The sequence below is a fragment of the Lycium ferocissimum genome, chromosome 7 (assembly GCF_029784015.1).
Source record: "Lycium ferocissimum isolate CSIRO_LF1 chromosome 7, AGI_CSIRO_Lferr_CH_V1, whole genome shotgun sequence".
NCBI classification, from domain to species: domain Eukaryota; kingdom Viridiplantae; phylum Streptophyta; class Magnoliopsida; order Solanales; family Solanaceae; genus Lycium; species Lycium ferocissimum.
The window spans coordinates 23,771,125-23,793,902 of record NC_081348.1 but is presented as its reverse complement, the minus strand read 5'-3'; the positions used below and the strand labels follow the sequence as shown (position 1 = coordinate 23,793,902).

At 35.2% G+C, this 22,778-nt stretch overlaps 3 protein-coding genes across 3 annotated transcripts; 1 reads left to right on the top strand and 2 right to left on the bottom strand.

The window, feature by feature from the left end:
- Positions 1–825: 825 nt before the first annotated feature.
- Positions 826–3,178, top strand: LOC132063920 (uncharacterized). Its single transcript, XM_059456685.1, has 2 exons — positions 826–1,096; positions 2,670–3,178. The coding sequence occupies exons 1-2, from the start codon at positions 886–888 to the stop codon at positions 2,888–2,890; spliced, it is 432 nt and encodes a 143-aa protein (XP_059312668.1). The 5' UTR covers positions 826–885; the 3' UTR covers positions 2,891–3,178.
- Positions 3,179–4,093: 915 nt separating this feature from the next.
- On the bottom strand, positions 4,094–7,001 carry LOC132063919 (F-box/kelch-repeat protein SKIP4). Its single transcript, XM_059456684.1, has 3 exons — positions 6,734–7,001; positions 5,443–5,990; positions 4,094–4,944 (listed from the first exon to the last, which is right to left on the bottom strand). Exons 1-3 carry the CDS (start codon positions 6,767–6,769, stop codon positions 4,347–4,349), a joined length of 1,182 nt encoding a protein of 393 aa, XP_059312667.1. The 5' UTR covers positions 6,770–7,001; the 3' UTR covers positions 4,094–4,346.
- Positions 7,002–8,977: 1,976 nt separating this feature from the next.
- Positions 8,978–21,633, bottom strand: LOC132063918 (acyl-CoA hydrolase 2-like). Its single transcript, XM_059456683.1, has 17 exons — positions 21,335–21,633; positions 21,073–21,165; positions 19,654–19,721; positions 19,473–19,554; positions 19,132–19,178; positions 18,894–19,019; positions 17,763–17,840; positions 17,550–17,637; positions 13,584–13,696; positions 12,810–12,872; positions 12,663–12,718; positions 11,928–12,032; positions 11,737–11,793; positions 11,204–11,305; positions 9,490–9,538; positions 9,313–9,381; positions 8,978–9,206 (listed from the first exon to the last, which is right to left on the bottom strand). Exons 1-17 carry the CDS (start codon positions 21,348–21,350, stop codon positions 9,132–9,134), a joined length of 1,287 nt encoding a protein of 428 aa, XP_059312666.1. The 5' UTR covers positions 21,351–21,633; the 3' UTR covers positions 8,978–9,131.
- Positions 21,634–22,778: the final 1,145 nt, after the last annotated feature.

Below are 22,778 nucleotides of genomic sequence, written 5' to 3'. Positions count from 1 at the left end.
AGATATTTATATTCTGAAATTTCGCTAACTAATTAATGAACTAGAGTCGTGAAGTAAAAATTTAATCTTTTGTTCATCTTCCAAGCTAAAACTAATTCGTGAAATGGGCGTAATAATTAAAAAGTAGTTTTACAAAAGTCACTTAACTATTTTTTCTAATGCAGAAATCACTAAAGTTTGAGTACGTTAGCACAAAAACTACATCACTGAAAAATTCTAACTTTCTGATGGTCACATAACCGCCTAAAGTGTGTCTATCTACCCCGATTACCCACTCAGCCAAAATTAGGATTTAGGTTCCATAAGCTTTCTCTAATTATACTAGCACAAATTGTCTTCACATGAGTTTTGAGTGGATCGGATGGTGTTTTTTAATTGAGCTTTTTATTTATTAGATTTAATTAAAAAAGAAAAGAGTAAAAAAGAGATTCATAGGAAAGTTAGAATTTTTCGCTGGTGTAATGTTAGAATTTTTCGCTGTTGTAATTTTTGTGTTAGTATACTCAAAATTTAATAACTTTAAAGTTGTTAAAAACGATACTTTGTTGTTACGTAATACTCACTCCGGATCAAAATGAGTGTCCACTTATCAAATAAATAAAAAAATTAACCTTAATTTTTTAAATTTATCTATTAAATGCGATGCGATAAAATCTTAATATTTATTTAATTAAAAATAATTTAATCAAATTACTTACTTTATCTAAAAATTAATACTTTGATAAGAGATGTGTAAATGAGCAAGGCAATGCTCTTTTTGATGCGGAGTAACATTTATAGAAAAAAGGTGATACTAGTTATATGAACCACATATGAAATTTACCCGAAATTCATTTCGAATCTTCGAACTTTCCTAATCCCCGCTCCTCCCAGTCCTTTACCGAAATGTTGAGTCAAATTCAAGAGCAAAACGACGGCGTATTGGAGCTGGAAGAAGAAATGGAGGAACAAGTAAAGCAAATGGCTGAGAGAATAACGGAATATCGTGAAACAATACCGGTTCAGCTCAAAACTACTGTCTCTTCTATTTTTACCCATCAAAGACCCCTTTTGACGACCCATTTTGACTATGGACCCCCCAGTAATCCCAGCTCCGGTGCGTTTCTAAGATGCGTAATGTTTTGATTTTATATATTTGCTAGTTGTTAAATTGTTAGTTTTATTTAATTGCTGTAATTTCTAAGCTCATTCTTCTGTTTCTGGAACGATGTTAATGTAGGGAAAAAAAGGCACAATTTGGTTGATTTTTAAAGCTGAAAAGAGCGTAACCCTAACTAGTTTGGGATTATGGCATACTTATTTGATCAAGTTAAAGTTTTGTGTTATGTAAATATTTTGACAAAACCTAAAAACATTTTCTCATTTCAAGTCATTTTGTGGTGTTTGATTTGGATATAAATTTGGTGAAATATAATGGCGTGTGAAGGTATTCAAAGAGGTAGACCCAAAATCATATGTCTCCATAGACCTACAATCTCTTGAAATCCAGGCAGACCTAGCTAAGAAACAAGGCATAATGGAACAAAAATTTATATACAGGCGAAACAAATTAATTGAGATTAAGTTTTAGTCATGCACACGTTTTCTTTAGGTTCAATATCTGTGGTTAAAGCTGAACTCTATCGTGCAAATATTTCAAAAGCTCATTGGGGAGAATGGCGTCGTGAATGACTTTGAAAGAGGATCAGGTGTCTCTTTTTGTTTAAATAATTGTCTCCTCATACTTCTGTTTAAATAAAAAGCTGTATTATAGTTAAACTCTTCAGTTGGCATGTTCCCATTATAAGTAAATTGGAACTGGGAAGGGGATTAGACAAAATTTTGATCTTTAAGAATCTAGTAAATCTTTGTATGAATGTGCCACACTGGATTGGAGGGAAATATCGTTGAAGCGGAATCTTAATTGTTTTGGAACTATCCATCTGTGTTTGGTACTGTGGTTATCCTTGTTTTTGGATAACAAAGGAATTTCTGAGGGCGAGTTACTTGCACGGTTCAAAACTCAATCGTGAATGACTCAGTCCCTCTACCATTTTCCACGCAAATATCAGGCTTTTGCCGCTGCAGGATTCGAACTCGTGATATGGCCTTAACCCACATATGGTGAACCAAAGCCGCGGGGGCTGTAGGAATAATGAATGGTTGCCCGATACTCTCTCCTAAGTTGTTCAATACTTTCACATAGCAAGTTCTCCCATGTTGATAATTGTATGATTCTTCAAAGCACCAGAAGAGCCTGAGATATGTGAGAGTTAACTTTTTAGGCTAAAGAAAAATGTCTGAAACAGCAGTTAGTGCGGTAGTAGATTAAGGAAAGAGAATTAATACAGTCTGGTTCCAGCTACTGTCCCAAATAAATTCACAGAAAAGGATTGAACGCAAGAAGAGTTATTATAGTATCATTTGCAATTTGGTATGCCCATCCCCAGCATATGTTTTGAGTTAGAAGGCTAGAATTTTTACACAGTGCAATGATTGCTAAATGCACTCTAATCAAATTTCCTAATTAAGGTTTAATATTTAACATTAGGAAGAGCATCAAATGGCGCTGTACAAAGTTTTTATGTGGCAGTCCAAAGATAGTCTTACCTTGTGTTACTAGTTCATTAGATTACTGTATTCAGGAACTCTCTATTTTGTTTGTAATGGTTATCTCTGTCTCCTTGCAGATGTTGGAGGACCAATTCAATCCGGTAGTATTGCCCTTTTAGCTGGAGAGGATCAGAATGAAGCTGAGAAAGTACAGCTCCTTAAACAGAAGATTTCGGAGAATGCTTCTGCCATACCTGTTGCGTTGAATAGGATGAAGGAATGTATGAGAAGGATTGATAAACTACAATCGTGCAACGGAGTCATCCACCCTGCCTTTAAAAGGAAAAGGACTAGTTGAGGGGCCTCTGATAAATCTGTTTGGTATGGTCTTGTAGATGTAGCTTAGGTTATGCTAAACAGAGCAGTCCACTGCAAAATTCATGAGAATTATTCTCAAGAAATGGAGTTCTAACCAAGAGTAGCAGCCACACTTAAGGGACACATTCTATTGTAACTAAGGGTGTATTTAGAATTTTAGATGACAGAAGTCGTTTTCTGGTGTTTGGTATATATGTAGGAAGTCATTTCCAAGGAAAACATCTTCCACCAAAATGGAGAAAATGGGCAGAGTTATTTTTCTTTCTTATCTTGACTTTTAGTTTCATATTACTTACTCCAACTAACACTTGGACATTATTGTTAATCTTTAATAGTACTATTTTTCTTAATCAAAGCACTCTCAATTTGCTAATCTTATCGTTAATCTTTAATATATGTATTCCTAAAAAATATATTTTCCACTCACTAACCAACATTAGAAAAACATGTTCCAAGGAAGATGACTTCTGTCATACCAAAATCATGACGGAAAGAGAAGCTATGGCTGACCAAAATCAACAAAATCATAATTTTTTATTTGTATCAATGTTAAGATTATGGCTTTTGCCATGCTATCTAGACCCTGTGTTTTTATATCCTCCTAAAAGAGAAGCTTTTTCCAGCTTTATTGCCAGTCGATGGTAGTTGGCTGATGAATTTGCAAATGGGCAAATACTCCCTCCGTTCACTTTTACTTGTCCAGTATTTTAAAAATAGATTTTCACTTTTACTTATCACTTTTAGCATATCAAGATAAGACAATTTATTTTTTACTATTTTACCCATAGTATTAATTACTCACTTCAAATTATTTTTGAAATCCAATAAAAATATGGACCAATTAATATGGGTCCATTGGTAATTATCTTGACTTCATTTGTTATTTCTTAAACAGCGTGAAAAGTCCAAAGTGAACAAATAAAAGTGAACGGAGGGAGTATATTGATGCCAATGATAGTAACTAAGAACGTTACAAGGACAGTTGAATTTCATGGGTTCACGATATTCAAGAAGGTAGATCTGCCTATGTGAGCTCCATGAAGTAACGTCGTAATAAAAGAGGTTGATATGAAATTCATGAAGTTAACAATCTATAGCTCTGCCAAAAGCTACAAAATTAGCATGTCAATCCGCTATATTGTTTCAGTCAATCGCTAAAGGAAGCATTTTGGAGAAGCAAGTATGATACAAATGAAGATAATTCCCCACCAAATCTGAATGCTCACAATGTAATCCAACAGCATGTGTACAAAGTATGAAATCCATTAAGTACAGAAATAACAGATTTTGCTCGTATAACTACAGAGAGAGCCCCGCCCACGGGGCCAGCTGATTATGAGACCTTTGATAAATTTGAATCACACGCGAAGCAGAACTGATGGTAGTGAAGAACATTAACAAGTCACAGCAAGGTGTTACACTCAATATTCCTGAACTTAGATTGTGATTGCTTTACAACTTATTACATCATCATCAGATATCGACTTTGGTATGGAAGTGCTCACTAACACACCATCCATGTTCCTTGAGTTTTCAACATTAAAAACGACGGTGCTAAGGCCCTTTCCAATAATGAAGATATTATTCCCAACGGCCACAAGCCGACAGGGCGGCTTTGTCAATAGGGGTGATAATCTCCCCACTGCCACCCATTCCTTATTATTCTTTTGCCACATCATCAACCTGGTACCTGAAGACTGATCTAACACGTAAAGCGTTCCATCTACAACTACTGCTGGACCATGCCAACCTGACACTAACTCAGAAGCTGCTGGCTGCCATGTTTTGCTGGATGGTTCATAGACAAATGCAGACACTAAAGAAGATAGACGCGAAGAACCCCCGCGAATGTAAATCTTCCCATCCAAGACTATAGAATCCTCAATATCAGGGAAAATGTTAGGCTGATCATGCAAAGTCCAACTTCTTGTTTCCGCTTTCCAAGTCTCCCAGGTAGGTAAATTACTGGAATTGGGCCCTATGCCTCCAATTGCATAGATTTTTTCATCTAAGACTTCAGATACACAGTAGCACCTGAAAAAAACAGATTCAGATAAGCTCTGGTGTATTGCCCAATCAAAAGATGCAGTTCAAGAAGGCTAACTTGAATGACTATAATAACATGAAAAATGTTAAAATGGTAAGATCTATTCTTATTTTCATCAGTAGGATAAGGGTATGCTGCTTGGTAGTAAAGGAAAGACATGCCTGGGAGGAAACACAATAATCACAGTGAACAAAACCCCAATAAACAAAGAAGCCAAAGAGTTTCTCATGGTACTAAGCAATCAACTCATGCCTGCTCTAAAAGTCTTCTGAGGCCTAACCTACAAGTTCCATAACAGATCTGATTTCTGTAAAGATTAATGATCGTAGAAGGAAATACAAAATGCGGCAGATAGACAATGTTCTCAGGAAAAAGATCATACATGCATTTAGAAATCGGAAGTTGTAAGAAATTAAATTGGCAAGTGAATATTAATAGGTTGACTCAAATCAAAATGGTCCCAAGAAAATAAGTTGGGAAAATACCTCGGAACCACCAAGGAAGCAGCTTGATTCCACTTATTCATGGCAGCATCATAGCAATAGACTTCATTAGTAGCATCTTCAATCCAGCCACATCCACCGAATAGGAATAATTTCTTCCCCAACACTTCAAAGCCTACACCTTTTCTCCTTATGCAGCGATGTGGAAGTCCTATAATCGGCTTCCATCCCCTTTTTAATCGAGTTGGGTCCAAAACATAACAACACAGCTGTTCAGACTTGTCTCTACCTAAGGCATAAATCCAACTCTCCTGGAGATGATGTTTCTTTCTGTAGGAGTACCACTCTTCACCACAAACCAAGTCTCTCCATTTTCTTGACACACACTTCAAAAGCACATGATACCTTCGAGGAACCCTTGCCAAGCAGAAAAGTGCAATGTCATCAGGAAGCCCAGGAATTAACAACTCACTATTTTTCCCCGGCCCACTGTCCTCAGCCTCCTTAGACTGGTCATTATCCAAAGTATTTTCTGTTTCAACAAAATTCTCCGATTCTGAATACACTGGTTCCATGTTTGTTCTTGTGCCCTATAGATCAGAGATCCACAAGCTAATCAATATCAGTAAAGTTGCTCTATTTTATACACAAGCTGAAACCAATCATCTTATTGGAAAACCAAAGTATATTAGGCAGTATGCTAAGACTAAGGAAATAAAATTCTTTTTCTTCTGGTGATCAAGAACTCAGAAAAATTAACTATAGATACTACAGCACACTGCATCCCTTTTTTTCCCCGAAAAAGAAGAGTAAAGTTCATTGAAACTATCAGATTATATCAATCTATCAATTAATCTCCAATCCCAAACTAGACAGATTGTCTATATGAATCCTTAATATTGATTCAACACTTTTCGAGCTGATTTCATTCCAATACTCAATAAATTAGGAGCTTCAAAGACTACAAGTTGTCTAAATCTCACACTTATCTTTACACTAAGGTACAGGAAATTAAGATAATGTAAAATTTCTAGTACCAATTAAGCTTACATTCATAAAACAATCAAACAAAAAACTAAAGAAAACAAGAATAACTTGACTTTAAATCACAATGCTCAGTATAACTACAATCAACATTAATTTAGATCCCTCAAATTCAGAGATCGAGAACTATAAACCCCATTAAACAAACAAGTATGCAAATTCTACCACCCTTTTGTAAGTAATTGGATAAAAACCCAACAGATCAGATGAAATTTTATTTACATTTTCTTCTTCCAAGTCTATGCACAAAATCCACCTCTAAGTAATTCAAATTTCCAGGAAAACTGACCTTTGGATTACTGGGATAGGATTTGCAGGACTGCATTTGAGGATCTGAGATGAAATAGGAATGATGAAAGTATGAGAAGTTGAAAGGAACAAATTACAATTTCTTGAGGAGGAAGGTGCGTAATTTGTAATTCTTCTGGGGTTGAAACTATAAAATTGTAGGAGTTTGTGTGTTGATTGGGCAATTGGGCTGAACCAATTTTAGGGTGACCTTTATTGGCGTATTACCTTGAGACCCTTTTGCCCTTTTGGATTTGGTTTGGTGAGTATCCGAGAATTTGTGCGTACAAAATGAATTCATTTATTTGAAAAGGATTTTCTTCAAAAAGGTTAGTATTTACCGTTTTAATTTTTTGTCTTTTGAAATATTTGCCCCTAAAAAATAACCTTTTCCAAAAATACATTTTCATAAAACACCCTTTTCCAAACAAAACTTTCAACCCCTAAATGACTATCCGAAATCCTCGAAAAAAAAAAATATCGGGTTCTATATAAAATATTGACGTTTAAGGCAATTTCAAAGTATGAAAAAAAAAACTAAATTTTTTTCAAAAATTTGTCTTATAAGGCAGAGGTTTGCCTTAAGGCCAAAAAAAAAAAAATAAAATATTGGCGTTTGGTCACACACCACTAATCATTGGTCAAAGTATGAATAAAAACAAAAATTGGCTAACTTTAAAGATAGGTTATTTTCCAATCTTGACCAATGATTAATGTGTCAAGACTTTGTCAATATTTTATATAGAACTTTTTTTTTTACAATATGTAGGCTCAATACATCAAGGATTCGTAGCGTTCATCGTCATTTTAGGGGTTGAAAAGGTACCCGAAGTAAGTTTTGGTGAAAAAATTTAGTTTTTTTATTCATACTTTGAGCACTACAATTAAGACCTCGAACCAATATTATGAATTAGGCGCACTATTTCAAGGCAACTTAGTCGGTTTTGTTTGGAAACTTTAGTGTTTTATCTACTTTGGAAAAGGTTTATTTAGTTAAAAATAGGGTTTTCAATTGAACCCTAACTATCGACATGAAGATAAATTTATATGTCAAAAACTTTATTTTGTCTTTAAAATTAAAAATAATATATAGTTTGAATTTATATGAAAGGCCGAAAAATTTGTCTTATAAAATGTTTTAAAAAATAATGGGTTCAATACTAAAAGATCTTAAGATTGAATCCATATAATTTTTTTTTAAATCAAGAAATAGTGAAGAGCACTACAATTGCAACCCACGGATTATGAATTAGGAGTACCATTTCAAGGCAACTTAGTGGGTCAATCCACTTACACATCTTGCTTTTACTATTATATCAGGAATCACTCCACATATGTTTAACTTAAAATGATTTTTAGAAACCGTACATGCTCCTTTTGATGCATAAGGCTTAAAAACTGTAGATCAATGTACACTCTTTCCCTTCTTTTCTTTTTTCATATTTTTGTAAAGGATTAATTCTGAATTAGAATGAATCAGCTTATCTTTTTGGATTACTTTCTTTAAACAAATTTTGAATTTCGTTAATTTATGGGAATTGATAAATTAGGAATTCATAAAGAAATTCAGTTCTATATACCACGTTCAAATTACTAGCATTATTACTCATCGACAAAATCGAGGAGACAGCCCTATACCAGTTTGGAAATGTACTTCAATTTTTTTTTAAGTATTCAACTCCCACCCATAAAACTTCGACAAAAGAAATTCCAAGTAAACTTGATGACCAAAAACAATTTCGACTTTACTACTTTTCCAACTTCAACAGGATTTTGTCCAAACGCCTTTCCAACAATTCTGTTAACCACAAAGGCAAATAAAAACGAACAATCCAGCCGTTTTCAGGCTAATTCAAATATTCAATCAACTTCACCTCAATCCCAAGCTAATCAGATCCCACTACGATGAGCTTGTTTTATGGCTTTGACATGGTAAACAAATACATCTAATATAAGCTGACAATAAATTAAGATTCTTGTTTGACACTACAAAAACTAATTTGCCTTTGAGTAGTTAGTTATAAGCGAACAAAGCAAACAGATCAGGGATCAAATGGTAGCTCAATTCTAAATGGCCCAGAAACTCGATCTAGTGAAAATATCATGCTTGAAACTACAGCGAAGAACTTTTCTGAAACAAAGAGCGAGTGTCCATAAACGAGTGAAAGTAAAGAAATTTAACCGAGGCATTGTTGGCAACATCTTTATTCTAATAGTGAACACAGAAGATGATACTTGTAAAAACCTATAAAATATAGATACAATCATATCTGGGCGAGTTCACAAGTTAAGCAGAAATCTTTATTCTCCTTTGCGGCCTCTATAGGACTTATTTGAGCAGTCTGCAGTTTTACTGTTAATCAACCTATAGTAACTAGTCCTCTTTTCCCAGGCATGAATTAGAGCTTTGGACGAAATGCAGGTGGTTTTCTCCCTGGCCTCAATAAACCCTCTTGAGTCAATGACACTACAAGCTGGAGATTAACAAGCATTAAAAATAAGCACATTAATAGAGCAAGAAAAATATAACAAACATAAAACACTTTGGCAGCTCACACATTAATACTTATAGCACTTTACCTCTCCCTTCCTATTAAACATTTGGCCTGACACAAAGCCACGTGCATTATAAGCAGCCGGACTGTGGATCTATAAATGATAAACAGTTAGAACTAAGCCTGCTAGTAATGGAAACCACTAGTAAAGGGATGACCATTCTTAAAAAAACATCACAAATACTTTAACTTTCCTTCTTACCACAAACAATATCCAATCATCAGCTCTCAAAGGTCTGTGGAACCACATCCTGGGGAAACAAAAGTGAATATGTAAGTACAGTTGCATGTCAAATCTCTGCCTTTAACTAGTGATAAAGGACACTCTCGATTCAAGATATCAACCCTGAACTCTATTATGAACTTTAAATTCCATGTGTTACTTCATGCCCCTCTCTTCATCTATTGGTGTTTGACCAGCAGGTTATGGGGGAATTTTTTTACCATCAGGTTATGGGGGAATTTCATCAAAGACCTATCAGAATCTGACAAGTTCTGATTTGCAAATCTTTCGTGTCAATAACACAACATAGGGATTGAATACCTACCATATTATCAATACCCTAAAACTTAGATATAAGGTCTTGGTAGAGACTCAATAGCTTTCGCTACCGGAGGCCATACCGCCAAACATGTGTGGACCCCCCAGGCCAATAATTTCTTGTTTTCTTCCTACTTTTTGTGCTGGTGCTGCTCCTCTCTCCCGCAATTGGAGCCCCTCCTCCCTTGACGACAGTTTAGGCGACAATCCTCTCTCCCACATAATTCAAGCGCCATTTATATCTCTGGCACCTGGTGCTGCTATTTTTTATTATGCAACCGATGTGCTCCTCTCTAACAGTTTAAATTTTTGATGAAGTAGTTCACACAATTCAACAATCATGCCGATTGCAACTTTAATTCAACCAAACATCACCTTGGTTCAGTTGGAGTTGGGGGTCGAAGAGGGGACAGATAAGTATCACAGACCACCAACTTCAAAGATCTCTAGATCAATTAAGCTCTGGTAAAACGTGAAGAAGCCAATGTCGTGGTTTCATTTCCTCCACCTCTTTCTTGACATGCACCTTCTCACAGCACACTTAAAAGATGGTTATAGGCAATTTATTTTCTGTTTAATTTCTTTGACCATTTAGTTTTGTTTACTCAAGGCTCAACTTTTTTATTTCTTTATACTCCCATTGATATTTGTACCTAAATGTTTAAATTTTGGAACAGGTCTAGATAGTGCAACATATTTCGTTAGGATTCACATAGGCAACCACAACTAACTTGGGACAGAGGCGTACTTATTGTTGTTGCATAAACTCAAATGATTTTTTGTTCTCTCTTAATCCTCACCACTTGTGTGTTTGTGCATAGGGAGATGTAATAGGGACGCATGGTGCTTTTCCGGGCCTGTTTGATTTATTTGTTTTTTGAACCTGGTAATTTATTTTTTCTCACCTGTTTTAATATATTTTCTGATTAAATGTGACTGGTTATCACCCTTTTAACTAATGACTATATATTTCTCACAAAAGAAATAAGAATCAGCTTCTTAAGCATGCCCAAAGAAGGAGAAAGGGAAAAAAAGGACAGAAAAGAAGTGAGAGATAAGATGTACCACAGTTATCTCCCTATGTAGTTACTAGTTAGACATGCCGGTTGGGGGAGGGAGGGGCTTTGTCATTTGAGGGGCCAAAATGAATTATGAAAGCCTGATGTTTAAAAGTTAAGAACCTTTTTTTTTTTTTTTTTTGTTTTTGTTTTTTTTTTTTTTTTTTTTTTTTAAGATCAAGTAAAAGTTGGGAACCATTTCCAGAAGAACTTCATTAAGCTATCCTAGAACAGCATGTATCAGTGCATCCATATAAACTGCTCAGGAAAATATTAACATCCCCAAACAAGATGGTCTAAAAGTTGTTGGAACTCACGAATGATCCAGACTAACAGAAGTTGTCTTGAAATCCTTCTTTCGATGAGGATTCAGACTGACAGTGAGAAAGATTAGATCTGATGTATATGCCGCAACACATCTGCAACCACCATAAATATTGCATTAAAAGATGCAGACTGCAATATGGCCTCATTCTGCGTAAAGGTAAAAATTTCTTATGCTAAGAAATTACATTTTCCTGATTTTTATTTCTTTTTATGTTCCCTTTTGATGGTAAATATGCACCTACAAGGAAGAAACATTATTTTGAAAAAAAATATACAAATTTGAAGTACTGATATTAGCTATATACGATCCCAAGTGGGAGTATACCCAAAGAAGTGCATATAACAAACTCGTTTCATTTGTGTACCCCCAGTCCCCAAGTGTCCTTTAGAACTCTTTCTCTAGCTCAATAACAAATCTACTCATGAGAGTCTGTTGCTGAGACAAGATGAGGCTACTAAACAGCCTGCTTTGCTCCGTTAAGTTACGAGCTCAGCTAATTAGATGAAAGAATTGATAGTTTACCTATGTAAAGCCTGGTCATCTGAAAGTTTTCCTTTTGCTCTGAACCAATATCTCAAGCTGTGTTACATAGAAAAGAGATGATGCAAACATGATTAGGATACTACTGTATACAAGCTTAACATGAACTGTCAATTTAGTTAATTACAGTGGCTCCCTCAGAAGGGAAATTACTAGCAGAAAGCATGACTAACCTTGGAGGAGACTTGGTGTGATTAGTGGCATTATTAGGTTCACAAAACCTAATTTCTATTGGCCAGGGTACAAAATTTGCAGTAGCAACCTTATTTCGGTATGTCCTGTCAAAACTCACTGTTAGCCTCACTAACCAAGGATACAAAAAATAAGTAACGACAAACAGAATAAAAAAGCTCTGCTCCAGGTCTTTCTGCCTGAAGTTTTCTCTTCTATCTAAATTGCAGCAGCTCTGTTCCATCAAGTCATTCATTACTTGGTACTCAATCTTCATTTAATTTCAGACTCACAAGTTCTAATAAACTGTAGCTCTTCCAGATTGCGAAAGATCCTATGCAACCCCCAGACTCACAATCTCCTAAAAGGCAGTCTTACAGGTGAAGACGTGGTTAATCAGGCTTGCCGTGAGAATTGTTTAATGAGACTCATGTCAAAGCAAAAACTTGTACTACTATTTCCACTTTGAAGCCAAGGTATTCAAGAGATATAAGACAGTTCAAGCTGGAGAAGTTACACAAAGGCACAAGTTCAGTAATGTACACCATACGATTTTGTAAATGACTGCCTCTTCCACCTTATTTTTTAAATGGTTTCCTCAAGGCAAATACTTTAAAGCCTATCCACCACACTATTTACAAGACATTACCATATAGTATACATGCACCAAATTATAATCAATTTTTAAAACATTATAGTGTAATGACATAACAGCACTTAATAGGGCAAAGTCCGACCTGGGAAGCCGAGGATCAGTCTTGCGCGTTTCTCTCAAATCTTCCATTGATAAAAGCTGTAATTGGGTTTTAGCATAAGTGTAAGAAGAAGAGGCTTGGAGAAAAGTTGCAGAGATAGCAGAGCTAATGGAATTGTATGTAGGTTACCGTTTCTGGATCAGGCACATTAGGCATTATGGCTTCCTGGTGATCAAATCCGTCTTCATCTTTCTGAAACGTTATATACCAGTAATAAATGTAGTTTCAAACAAAATATTACAAACATAACAACCAGTAAATAAAATAATGCTGTACTGAAAACATAAAAGTCCATCACATAAAGTTGCATCTGACCAGAAAGTTACGGCAATATTCCAGGCAAAAACAAGTGATCCATCAAGTCCCATTCATCATTGTAAGTCTAGGGGTTTTGTGGTGGAAGCAGTTGAATCAAGAAAAGATCAGAATAGGGTATTCCATGTACAACTTCAAAACGAGCAGAACAAAGCATTTCATAATTGACTGAAAGTTGATGAGCCAATCCAACAGTCTTCCCTAGTGAAGCTTGCTAACTTTCAACTTTCTTCGTTATTATGTGAGATTGTAAGGTTAAAAATTAATATCAACATGTGCTGGCAACATGGTATCCACAGATGAAGAATATGAACAACAATGTAATAGAAATCCATGTTATGTCGGATTCATCCACAACTACACTTTCTATGCTGATACTTCCTACTGAATGCATTTTCTTCAGAGTTTGTATTTCTACCACAAAACCTCATTACATAGCATGCAAGTTCATGCCATCGCATGAATCTAATCAACTTGCTATATACCATCATATTAATTTAGGAAACATGTTTATGCTGAATTACAAAAGTGAACCATAAAAAAGGGTATCATAAGATGTGACCAACTTGATAAAAGGTTGATAATCACCTGAAATGAAGCTATCAACGTGAAAACGACATTCCCTTTCTGAATCGCGTCCACCCTCCGTGTAGCAAAGCTCTTTCCATCACGTACACGGTAAACTTGATATATGATTGGAACTACAATCATAAGTGTGGGATCGGGTAAGATACAAGTTTTTAGACAACCAGATTTATATTGGTACACGAAAAAGAGGTTTATACAGATACTTCTGATTGGGATTAAATAGTCTTTACCCCAGTGAACTGACTCCTCAGTCTGGAACACATGAGAAAGTACGAGAACACTAAGCTATATTAGCAACCTGTCCTCAATCTAACGGCAATCATTTAGTAAGTCAATAAACAAAACATATTTCACAAATCGTTGAAGGCTTTAAATCCTACAACCTCCAAGAAGGGATACGCTTCAGTCCAGTAAATATTAGTCAATTATTTAGTAACTTGAGGAGAGCAATGGCAACATGAAACCATATAGAATCTAATTTTTAAGGACAGCTTGGTGAAGGAGGATGATTCTTATCTCTTGGCAACAAACAAAAGTGCCAGAAAAGAGAAGCAAGTAAGGAATCCAGATAGTCAGCAAAGCTCACCAAGTTGACACACTAGTACTAGCAGACCCTAACATATGAACACACTGGTGCCTTTCCTAGAAGTTCAAACCACAAAAATACTAGTAATACTTTTCCGATTTTACTGTAAATTTATATTACTTCAATAATCAAATTATTCTGAGGGCTCTAGACTTCCTTAACTGACAGGACATGCAGCAAGTTAACAACAGAAGAGGTTCGTTCGATTCATCCACTTTCCTCCAAAACACAAACAGAGCACAGCATGAAGAATCACAGAAAAAGAAATGAGCCTTTATCAAAAGGCCTTCAGCATCCTTAGAAAAGTCAGCAAGGTGGTTGTTACCTTCACTTTAAAGCACATGGCAATCTGATGAATAAGCAGAACTTGGAGCTACTGATAAAAATGCCTAATGCCTACAGATTGGATGTCTTTCATTCTTCAGCGGAGATATTTTTGTTACAGACATAATCTGGGTGACAACTTTTGGCTATAACTGTAACATTAAACAGTGACTTAGGCTCCATTAAGGATGTATGAAAAGTTAGCAGCACTGCTAGTCTGCTACCAAGTCTGTTTTCATTTTAGTTTATTGAACAAACATACATACGTACATTTTTTTTATAAGGCAAATTTTTTTATTACCAATTGGGGGGAAAACCGCCGTATGCAATCCGTATACCAAAAGAGAGAACCTACACCAACCTACATATACTTGTATAAAAACATATAAAGTGATGTTGCGGATAGAAGAAAAGTTAACTTGTCTTGAATTGGTTGTAGACAGTATGCAAGAGGGCCCCTTATATAGGAGTTTAGGCTTCTAGCAAAAAGGCAAAATTTAGACTACACGAAATAAGAAAATTCTAGACTGCATCAAATAAAGATACTTTATATAAAGAAACCCTACTGATTAGTGAAATTATTAACTATGATACAATATTCTACGATATCAACCTTTTTCTAACACATAACAACATCATATCTCTTGACTTTTAACATGCCCCATCAAACTTAAGGTAGTAGCAACTTGAGTTTGCAAATCAAAATTGGAAAGTCAAGCCAAGTATGTCAGAGAAAGTTTAATTTTTATGAAGAAGTATGTTAGAGAAAGTTATTATTGCAGGAACAGTCATTTATAATATCGTTGAGATAGTGTAGCCTAAATAGTGAACAATCACCAAAAAGAGAAGTGGTACTAGAATTATTTCCTCTAAAGAGTCACTAGTAACACCACATGACAAGTAAGAAATTATATTCTCAATTGCCGGAAAGAAGTATAGTGTTGCAAATCTTCAGGACATCATCAGTGTAACTTTAACTGACAACTACAAAGTAACCAAAAACTTGTCGGAACAATGACCAGTAATACAAGGTTTAGAGGATAGACTTTAATTCCATAAGGAAAAGTAGGGAAGAAGAATTTTCTAGAAAGTTGACCAGAAACTCACTGTTCAAAGGAGGGAGTGAATACCTAAACTCTGATATTTTGAAGAAAAAGGACAGATTTTTTCAGGGTAATGAGCGAACAATTATGTTGAGAGGAGGGGCTTGACACCTGAACACTGATACCTTCAATAAAAGGAAGAGAAAAAGAAGTTATGGAAATGTTTAGCTTGATGAGAGATGACATGTATGGTAGTCGGGAAAAAGGTATCTGCACCGAAAGAAGGCAGTGCTGCTAGAACAATAACTGGAGATAAGAGTGACGCTGCTATAAGAGTCACTGAAAGAGACAAAAATAGAAACCTTATCAGAAACGGAAAAAAATTGTCCGAAGAACGCCCCCTTCAGGCAGGCCCAAGCTACTAAAATCTTTACCAACATTGTAACAGGTCTTATACCATGTGAAAATAAAGACATTGGTTTTTTTTTTTTTTTTTTTTTAAATAAAGTAAACAAAAAAGAAGTTATTAGCTCTTTAGAGCTCCTTATATGGAGTTTAGGCTACTAGAAATAAGGTCAATTTAGATTACATGAAATAAGGAAATTTAGACTATATGAAATAAGAAAAGTTTAGATCAAGGAAACTTCCCTAATTACCGGAATTCCTAACCATGACATAGTATTCCATAATACTAACCTATATCCGTAAATTGATAAGAATTATAAGTGCCTAGCAGAATAAGGTGGGGAGAGAACTGAGGGTGAAGAATGTGGTAGAAATCCTCTTCAAGAATCGGAATAGGGCTGTTTGACACTTTAAAAGCTCCAGTAACTCCACCTTTTTGCTTTGGTTGAATAATCAGGCCTCAACCCCATAAAGACACTTTCTGCAATTCAGAAGAAGTTTGGGCTCCCATATTGTGTATCGAAGAGGTTAAGAATTGGGTGGTTGTGTAGGTTAATAAAGATTCCTGCAAAAAGGTACCCCTAGCCAGCTTGTTATATATCTTACCATCATCCCAGGATCAGCTGGCTATGGGGATTAATGACTGGCAAAGGCAGTACACTGGCTCAACTACCTGTCTGATACCCCTTCAATTGAAAGCCCATTTGTTCGATACAGCACCCTGGCAACATGCCTAGAGTAACACAAAGCTCACACTGGGCCTGTCATCCTCTTTCTGTGGCTTTTCTCTTTGGGGTTGGGTGCAAGGAAATCATTCTAGGTTCTAACCTCCACCTTAGCACATATTATAAGTGGAAAAAGGAAACCAAAACCGGCTAAAAGATTTTACTGGATAAGAAATTTTACGTAGTTGTTGAGTGCACTAAAGAGCTTTACCATTGCAAGTTAATTCTTTTCTTCAGTAGTCTTGATTCAACCTCTGTTCCAGATGTTTAGGGTGTTTTTGAAAATACTAACAAACTAAAAGTCATAATATGTTTATATTTACTTATTAAAAAAAGGTTAAGGTTATTAACGTAGACAAATCTCTCCATTCTGTTCCGCATTATGCAAACCCGTAATTGCACACACATTGTACCTCTTGGAACCTGAACACAAACAGACACAAGAAAACTGCACGCACTTCCACTCATAAATAGGGAAGAATATCTGATTCTCCAAAACAATACTAGATAAATGGTTAGCCGAAATTTCTATAATTTAATAGAAAGGATAAATCCTGAATTTTAGGATGAATGCTTAAATTTAAAAGTCATACAATTGTTCTTTTAAACAATGGAAAATTGAAAAGCTTAATATTACTGTTGCATCCACACCCCACAATGAAAAGACTGCATGTGAGAATTATCTTAAACAGACATATGGACTAGTTTCATCAGATCATACTGCTGTGCGTTCTGCCATAGGATTCCAAGAATTCAAAGATATGAGCACTAGCTTAAATTGGCAATTTGTTTCAGATGTAGTGTCGCAGTTATGCATCATTAAACACTAGAAAGGTTTTAAAAAAAGTGCTTAAAGCAACAAATAATAAGGACAGCTACTTACTGTCAAAATCCCCAACAAGAAGGAAGTAGGCATGCATACTATGAACTATTTTGAGAAAATCAACAGTTTTTGACGCTGCAGCCAATGCCTGCATATTACAGCATAGAAAATGAAGCATAATTATTCACAAAGAGGTCTCCAGTCATCTAATGTTAAACTCCAATAAAAGTGGGTGCCAGCGTGTGGTGGAGAAGGAAGACATTTCAATTTTACCTGCCCAAGAAACTGACCTCCAAACACTTTCCCAAATTTAGGGGCCTCTGGCAATGTTATACCTTGGAAAATGTTCACCTTCAACAGAACATTTATGTTAGAACTGTCAAATATTCCTCTTTTATAAGGGGACACTGTACAGGAATACAATGAAACATCAACCCTTCAGAAAAGAAATGTTCAGAAGGCAAACAATCTGCAAGTGCATGGTGATAGGATAGAAATTATCCTGATCTACCAAATTATCTTGAACAAATCCGAGCACTCATAAGAAGAAGTATCTTATTTCTTAAGTAAATCGAACCTTTAAAAGATCTAACAGAGCTTGCTAAAGAAAGCATTTGAAATAAATGGCACCATGATCTCACAAAAGAAAGTCAAGTGACTCAGAGTTCAATGCGCACTGGTAAAAAATGAAATATTATCACCAGCTATGCACCAAGAAGTTCCGCTTGTGCATACTGCCGACAATAGGTCAGGCAGAAATTACCGAAGCTTTTAGGGGAAATCAAACATATTTCTTGTGTTGGACTTCATTGACTCCTTGGCCACCTAGAGGAGTCAAGTCCTTTGAGTTTTTCTGTATACACTCATTACGTCCTTGGTGCTGCAGTTTTTATTAAATAAAATTATTTCTTGGCAAAAATAATGGATATAAAAAGAAACTCAAAAGTAGTTTTTCCTAGTAGTTGGAAAAAGGATCATTTGTTAGCCCTAAGCAGTTAAGAATGTCACCACCACTTATTAGCAGTATCGTCCGGATACAAGTCAATTAAGTCTCTACTCTCTAACATGCACGGAAACCCATTTGCCTTGCAAACCGAAACCCACTAGTTAACACCGTCAGCTATCAGGTGCAACATATATCTCTAATTGGAGAGGAGGAAAGGCAAGAGAAAGCTTGAGTGTTAACACCCAGTAGTACGGGTTCAAAGCCAGAATATAATGGAGATTGAACTCCCAAATCGTGTTAAAGGCCATAGCATGTCCTAGGTGGCAATATGCCCAAGTATTGATACATAAACTGGCATAGATGACCAAGTCTAATAAATAGAAAGGCCAACATATGAAGTAAAAGGGATGAGTCATGAGCGGTCAATGATTGGGTTACAACAGGCATAAATAACATACCTCAATAGGCTCCAAGTGCAATATGTGCTCCACAAGTGGGCATGTATCTCTTTCTTTGTCTGCATTCCAAATTGATTTGGGCTGGAGCAGATAATTATGCTCATGAGGCAGCACTAAGCAGGTCAGCTGCCATTAGAGAAAGTTAGAACATAACTACAAAATTAGATGCAGATTATCCTGGACATCATGAAATAAATACAGAAAAGAGAACTGTTCCATGGTTGGAAAGAGGCAGTACCTTAGACAATGCGATCACCTCAGCAGGCTGTGTAGATGTTGCCAAACCTGCCATAATATCTTGAACCTTATAACCACCCAACAATAGATTGAAAGTCTAAAAGCACTAGAACATGACTGTGCTACTAATAGAGGCCCAAAAGTGACCTACAGAGAGGTAATAACTGAATCTAAACTCTGAAGCGACATAAAAAATATTTGTACAGCAAAAAAGTTATAAAACTGAGTGGAGGCCATAACAGGACGAGATAGTCAATTCAAAAAATTCCTTAATTTTGGAAGTTGGGGTCAAGAGAAAATCAAAAGGGAAAAAATATACGAAGATGACAAGGAGCATCTCACCATGACCAAAATAATCAAACTGTTTCAGCTGGAATTCAGGACGATTTTCATCATCAGCTTGGCTGAAACCAGAGACTTCAGCCTGGAAATAAGATTACCATAACAATAGAAAAGTTCAATCTCATGATTTATGTTCACATACATTCAGTACAACTAATGCAAAGACAACACTCAGAATTACCTCTCCGTCCCATATGAAGTAAATTCCATCCCCGGCTTCCCCTTCGCGGATAACATAATCTCCACGATCTGCAATGGTACACAAAATAAATTTAAAAAACGAGACCAGTCAATCATGGTCGTTTTCTTATGAAAAATAACATCATTGTCAAAGGGGTCAGTCATGATCTTATATCTTTTATTAGACTTATTGAATTGAAATAGTCAGGATATATCTTGTTCGAGCCTAGCAATATGACCAGACGACAACCAGAAAAAACAAATTCTCAAACTGGTATACGTCACATGACCAGAAGCAAATGACCCAAATCTTGTCATTACCCCCTTTTCCTTCAATTTTTCTTCGTTTCTTCTTGGGGGTTTGGGGGTTTGGGGTTGGGATTTGAGTCTCTCACCTTACTGAGCCATTGAAATAGGAAAAGTTACCAAAAGTAACTTACGTATTGATATTACAAGAACAACAGGGTGCACCTTACTGCACCATCAAGTACAAACAGTCATCAAAAGTAACTTCCAAATTGATAATACAAGAACAATGAGCAGCATCTCATCTATGCTCTCATAGATTTTTAAGTAATTTCAATGGGTTCAAAAAACATACATTTCACTGGATCACCATAGAGTACCTCCACATCTCCACTCAGAGGAAGATCTTTTCACAATGGATGACTCAGTCTTTAACACATCAATTATGCTAATTTTTGTTCGAAGAAAGGGGTTGCAATTATTCAGTTAGTGGGCATTGCAAAATTGACTGGAATCGATGCAAATTCTGCAATAACATATCCCCTCTTAATTTATTTCACGAGAAAACTAATTTACCACTGACACTCCTCTATCCTCAATTTTCTTTTCCAGATAACCCTTTTCTATTATTGATCGTTTATACCCCAGTTCTATTAATCCCTTTTTTCTTTTTCCGCATCTTGTTCATTTAAATAAGTCAAAAACCATAACCCTCACCTCTACAAATTTTTTTTTTTTTTCTATACAGACTTACCATCTGTATGGAAAAGAAACAGCTTAAGCTTTTCAAGTAAATGTAGAACCTCAAGGAAAAGCAACCCATATCCAAGCCAATACGGGCTAAAATATGCTCACTCTCCATAAAATAACTATAAATCGATTAATCAGATGAATCTTCATTGTCTTGTTATAGATATAAAGAAAAATCCAAAACTATAATAAGACAAATTAATAAACTTTATCATACATTAACAACCTAGAAGAGAAGTGCTATAGCTGGAAGTCTGATTAAATCACTATGTACTCATTAACCATAATCAAATGATGAATACAAGAAACATAATATTCAGTTCTAAAGCTCATACTTATATAGGATAGAATTATAAAATGAAAAAAAAAAAAACTAGCAGTTATATTTATGGGGGGCCTCATGAAAAAAAAAGACTGAAATTACCATAATGTTTAACCTTGACTAGTTGGGCAATTTTTCTGAGCGAAGAACTAGGCAACCTCTGCAACAATGGCACGTCACCCAAGAACTCAATCACTACACAAAACCCAATTCCATCAGAATATTTTACATATACTTTCATACATATAGAATTATAATAAGTGAAGAAACATCACCAAGAAAATAAACAAAAAAACAAGACAAAACAATGAATTAGATCACCAAGAATTCATTCTGACCTAATAAAAGAAGACAAAAGGTTTACCTGATTCAGTATCCATATTTGCATCAACAGAAAATTAAACCAAGAAACTGTGAAAAGAATTTAGCACTCAAAAATTTCAGTGAGAAAAAAATATGCAGTTATAAAGGTTATGACTGATTTTAATATTGGGTCGTTGACAAAGGGGCTGCTATTGGAAGGAAGGGCCTACATATCCTACCGTATGAAAAGACACGGTAAAGGTTAATCACGTTTTCTTAATTATATAATTACTACTACCAATTTTAAACGTGTCAAATTTGGAAAGTGATTTACATTGGACTATTAAAAATATTTCCATTTCTAGTGATTTTGTGTCCTCTTTCTTTTGGAGGGGTGGTGGTTGTGGATTAGGGATATGGAATAAATTTGTCGGCTTTTGAATATGATTTGGTTAAGGTTTGACAAAAATAGTATTTGAATTTAAGTTTAAAAAATTGGAGTACTATGTGAAGGTTAAAAGTTGTATTTTGGACGTGATTTGGTTGAGGTTTGGAAAAAAAAAAATATTATCTAAAGTTAAGTTGAAAAAACATATGTGAAAGTTAAAAATTGTGCTAGGATATGAAATTGAAGTTATGTGAGTAAAATATTTAAAAATTCCTAAAACCTGTTTTTATCAAAATTTCACATTATATGTTTCCAATTTGAAGATGAAATAATCTGTTGGCTTAATGAACAAACAGTTATTTGAATTAAATCCCAAATATTATTTTAAATATTTAAATTTTATTCATGGTCAGATGGCTTTATATTGTGTAAGAATTTAGAGACGGATTCAAAATCTAAAACTAGTGTGGCACATCGTAATATATATATAGAGAGAGAGAGAGAGAGGTCGTTTGGTTGGTGAATAAGTTAAGATTATAATACATGGATATATAATCACGTAGTATTTAGTGGATATTTCGATTAATTGATTAAAAATGAACATGTTGAGTATAATATAAAGGGAAATCTACATGGTGTAGATAACATTAGGCTTTATTTATATCTAGTAGCTATACTTTAAATTAATTACATTCCATGACTAAAAGGTGTATATCAATTCTTCGTACATAACTAAAACATTTAAACACGGTTAAAATTAAAAACCAACCGCAACATAAGGCTTGTATTCATATTTTTCCCCTGATCAACCCATTTTCTCTCTCATTGTCTCTCAATCTCTTCCGATTTTTTCTCCATTATATCTATACACGATCCTCCACCGATTCCATTACCTAAATTCTTGCTGCGCATTTCTCGGTAAGTTATTTAGAAGTTTTTTACAAAGTTGTGTTTATTTTGTTAAATATATTCTTCCAATTTTTTTATTTTACGCCATTGTTAGGGTTTCCGCCATTGTTAGGGTTTCTACTGCATTTTGCTTTGATTTTTTGGTGTAATGGCGGAGAAAAGCACTCCATGCAGAGTTACTAGAGGTATACACAATTATGTGCACCAT